This window comes from Lactuca serriola, chromosome 5, assembly GCF_051521515.1.
Source record: "Lactuca serriola cultivar US96UC23 chromosome 5, Lser_US96UC23_V15, whole genome shotgun sequence".
NCBI lineage: Eukaryota > Viridiplantae > Streptophyta > Magnoliopsida > Asterales > Asteraceae > Lactuca > Lactuca serriola.
The window spans coordinates 217,558,506-217,562,876 of NC_136412.1; the positions used below are offsets into that span (position 1 = coordinate 217,558,506).

Genomic DNA, 4,371 nt, shown 5'->3' on the forward strand with positions numbered 1-4,371 from the left:
ATGTATTATTTTGAAAGACAATTGTGAAATTACTTTTAGTGAAAGAAACAACTTAGTTACTTATAATCAACATCTTAATGCCAAAATTGATGCTTTACAAAACTCTATTGATGTTCTTGAAGCTAACAAAAGGATAAAACATAATTTTCGTCATCCTTAGTCCAAAGCACCGGGTCTTGGAAGCGATTTTACGAAACCCATTTCTCTTCCCTTGAAGGAACTTCAAAACCTAACGTTTATTGGAGACATTCCGAACCATACTTATTCGGACACCCCTATCTCACCATTGTTGTCCATTCCTGAGAGTTCAGATAAATATCAATCTTTGATTCCTAAGTTCGAACCTAACATTTTTGAATGTCTTGATTCCATGCCTCTTCTGCCTCTGATATCCCTGGACCAGAATCAATCTTCAAAATCCTTACCTAACACAGGTTGTACTGGAGTTCATTTTTGGAACATTTGTCCTTCGAACAATTATGTTATTGAGGAAATTATTCATGAGACAAAAGGACATGACTCAGAACAATCCAAATCCTTTTGGGTGTCTCTTGATCGTGTTGTAGAACTTAATAGTGGTGATGACATCTCGTCTGACTCATGTGTCTCCAATTCTAAGGTGGTCTCAAAATCGACTCTAGTGCCAATTAAGCCTTGTTTCAATAATCCATCGATTGGACAGAATTCTAAGTCATCATCTGACTCTCGGAAAAAACCCTAGCTGAACACGAAAGATATTGTTCATCCAAACACCAAAGCTAGCAAAAGCTCTTGACAAAGATACTAGGTCTAGGCAATGTTCTAAGTTTCTTGAGAAATCCGAAAAGAAAGTGTCTCAAACAGTCAGTCCAGCTACTAGGAATCACAATACTTTCATGCATGTTAGGATCCTTAAGAGGCCATCTAATCCCCTTAGATCGGATGTTCGGAACACATTTATCAATTGTTGTGTTAAAAATGTAACTATTAAGACATCATCTAAGAAAACCAACTCTCCTCGGATAGTTTCTTTTTCTGTGTTTATTGCTAACTTGGATGGCACGATTTTTAAACCTAAACAACTTCCAAAATCCAATGTGCCTTCGAAAGCAACAAAAAAAGGAAAATATGCTCAAAACACTGTTGCTAAAAAACCTTCTAAAGGTTTAAAAAAATGATTGAATGGATAGTAAAAAAGGCTAAAAACACAACTGAAATACCTGTGAACACAGTTCTTCCAGCAACATCTCAGAAAACTATCCATCTGTGGAAAGTAGTGCCCAAACAACCAATGGTTGAGTATGACTTTTGGATAAATGAAAAGACCTTGACATTCTACATCTTTCCAAAAGGTTCTCAGAAAAAGCCTTTTGAGATACCAGCTACTCAGAAATCACAAACCAATTCCAAAGCCCATGCTAAGGTCCCTAAATCTAACTTGAAGCCTAAAAAATCCAAAACTCACTGATTTTGTAGGTCTTTTGTGATTCAGAAAAATATGCAATATAGTATGTTGATAGTGCTTGTTCCATGCACATGACTGGGCCAAAAGATTTTATACATGATCTGAAGTTTGCTCTAATGCTGGTTATGCTACTTATGACAACAATTAGAATTCTCAAATTTAAGGTTATGGCGTCTTGACCAATGGAAATTTCTCTGTCTCTAATGTGGCATATGTAGTTGATCTCAGGCATAATCTGATTAGTGTGGCTCAACTCACTGATGCAAACCGGAGAGTTGGATTCTGCAAGAAGCATAGCTACGTTATGACAGAAAACCAGAAAGAATGTCTTATCAAATCAGATCTCATCAAAAATATGTATCCTTTAGATATCAACATGATCATTGGAAAGCCTCAACTTTGTCTTCTTTCAAAGGCCAATTCTGATGTAAGTTGGCTTTGGCATCGGAGGCTCGCTCATCTCAACTTCCTATACATGAATGATCTAGTTTGTGGTGAAATGGATCGAGGTCTACTGCTCCTCAAATTTGAAAAAGATCATCTTTGCATTGCGTGTGAATGTGGGAAGATATCAAAGAAAGGTCATCTTGTGATCATTGAAAAGAAACCACTAGATCTTCTTCATATTTATCTATGCGGACCATCTACAATAGAAAGTATACATCACAAAAAGTATATTCTTGTGATTGTTGATGGCTAAACAAGGTTCACTTGGGTCTTCTTCCTAAGGCTAAAGTCTGAAATAGCCTCTAAACTCATAAATTTCATCAAAGGAATTAAAGTTCTTGTTAAACTTCATGTTAGAAGAATTCAAGGTGACAATGAATCCGAGTTTACAAATGCCACCATTGAGAAGTTTCTTAACGAATAAGGCATCGATCACAATTTCTCTGACCCTTGCACTCCTCAGAAAAACGGTGTGGCTGAAAGACAAAATTGGACTCTTATTGAAGTCTCTCGATCCATGTTAAATTTCTAAAAGCTCTTTTATATATTTGGGCTAAAGTTGTCTCTACTATCTGCTTCACTCAAAATCGAAGCATCATCAATCGTCGTGTCAACATGACCTCGTATGAAGCAATGAATGGTCGACAGTTGAGTATCTCATTCTTACATGTTTTTGGATGTATATGCTTTATCAAAAGCAACTGTGATCAACTCACCAAGTTTCAACCAAATTCCGATAAAGCCATCTTTCTGGGATACTCAGCCAAATCTAAAGCTTACAGAGTTCTGAATCATAGAACTAGTGTAACTAAAGAGAGTTTTGACATCAATTTTGATGATAATTTTGTTTGGAACTCAGATCCTACTCATGTTACAACACATATCATGGAGTCTGATGCTCCGCTTCCTGGGTCTCTGAATCATCAAATTATCTGTGAAGTTGATTTTGAAAGTTTGTTCAGACCAATAGAGACTGGTCTTGATTCAGAATCTCAAGCAAGATCTTCCTCAACTGACACTCCGGTTTCTCAAAATGTCTTTGGTCCGATCCCAACCTTTCCTCCATTTGATTCCGATCCATTTCAACCTTCTCAGGTTGAAGGGGAGAATAGTCATCCAACCCTCGAATCAAAGGTTGACACATTTCAAGATGCAGCAGATCAATTCGTTGAATTTGATCACATTTGGAACCTCAATGAAGATGTTGCTGACTTCTTTGATTTTCCGAATGATGACGATGTTGATATATCCGATTCAGAAGTTGAGGGGGAGCATCATCCTCAAACTCAAACTATTCAGGAGGAGCAACATAACCCAATTATCGATATCAAATCATTCGTTGCACAAGACCTTCCCAGATTGTATATCTGGACAAAGGATCATCCTCCAAATCAAGTTATTGGTAATCTTAATGTTGGAGTTCAAAATCGCTCTGCTACTAACATTCAAAATGAGGGTCATTTCTTAGCATTCATATCAATGGTTGAACCTAAATCTATCAAAGAATCCTTAGAACATTCTGATTGGATTACAGCCATGCAAGAAAAGCTAGCAGAATTTGACAGAAATCAAGTGTGGACTATTGTCCCTCCTCCTCAGGATCACCCTATTATTGGTACAAGATGGATCTTCCAGACAAATTCGAGGATGCTGGAGTCATAATTAGAAAAAAAAAAAAAGCAATATTGGTAGCCAAAGGATTTACTTAGATTGAAAGACTCGACTACGACGAGACCTTACCTCATGTGGCTTGTCTTGAATTTATTTGAATCTTTCTTGCTTATGCTGCTCACAAAGGCTTCAAAGTTTACCAAATGGATGTCACAAGTGCTTTTCTCAATGGTGAACTTGACACTGAAGTGTATCTTTAACAGCCTCTGGGTTTATAAACCTCTCGTATTTGAACTTCTGTTACAAACTTCAAAAAAATGTTTATGCCCTCAAGCAAGATCCACGCGTCTGGTACGAGACACTCACTGATTTTCTAAAGAGTTTCGGTTTTCAAAGAGGAATTCTTGATCCTACATTATTCTGAAGGTACAATAGAAACCATCTCATGTTAGTTCAAATATATGTCAACGAAATCATTTTTTGATCAACCGATCCAAAGATAGTTGCTGATTGTGCAAAGCTAATGGTTAATCCAATCTAGATGAATAATAATCGTGAATTGAGATTCTCCCTTGTAGTGCAGGTTAAACAGAGCAACATAGGACTCTTCATTCATCAAGAGAAATACATTTCCAAACTTTTGAATATATCTTCTATGGACACCCGTGCCTTCGCAAAGGTTCTAATGGGTTTCGGACACAAGATCTACTCGGACCCATCAGTTGTTGTTGTTGATTAGAAGAAGTATAGGAGAATGATTGGATCACTACTCTACCTGAATGCAAGTCGTCCATACATCATGTTTTCTACAGGTTTGTGTGCTAGATTCCAGGTTAATCCGAAGATGTCTCATTTTCTAGCAGTCAAGC

The 4,371-nt window shown here is 37.1% G+C and overlaps 2 protein-coding genes across 2 annotated transcripts; both read left to right on the plus strand.

The window, feature by feature from the left end:
• The first annotated feature begins 1,153 nt into the window (after window positions 1–1,153).
• On the plus strand, window positions 1,154–2,144 carry LOC145050173 (uncharacterized). Its single transcript, XM_078998465.1, has 2 exons — window positions 1,154–1,331; window positions 1,609–2,144. The coding sequence occupies exons 1-2, from the start codon at window positions 1,154–1,156 to the stop codon at window positions 2,142–2,144; spliced, it is 714 nt and encodes a 237-aa protein (XP_078854591.1).
• A 362-nt stretch (window positions 2,145–2,506) lies between these two features.
• On the plus strand, window positions 2,507–3,553 carry LOC145050174 (uncharacterized). Its single transcript, XM_078998466.1, has one exon. The coding sequence runs from the start codon at window positions 2,507–2,509 to the stop codon at window positions 3,551–3,553; it is 1,047 nt and encodes a 348-aa protein (XP_078854592.1).
• Window positions 3,554–4,371: the final 818 nt, after the last annotated feature.

Coding starts and splice junctions, on each gene's coding strand:
- LOC145050173 (XM_078998465.1), top strand. CDS start 1,154: ATGATTGAATGGATAGTAAAAAAGGCTAAAAACACAACTGAAATACCT. Junction 1,332..1,608: donor ATTCTACATCTTTCCAAAAG/GTTCTCAGAAAA, acceptor CTCAAATTTAAG/GTTATGGCGTCTTGACCAAT.
- LOC145050174 (XM_078998466.1), top strand. CDS start 2,507: ATGACCTCGTATGAAGCAATGAATGGTCGACAGTTGAGTATCTCATTC.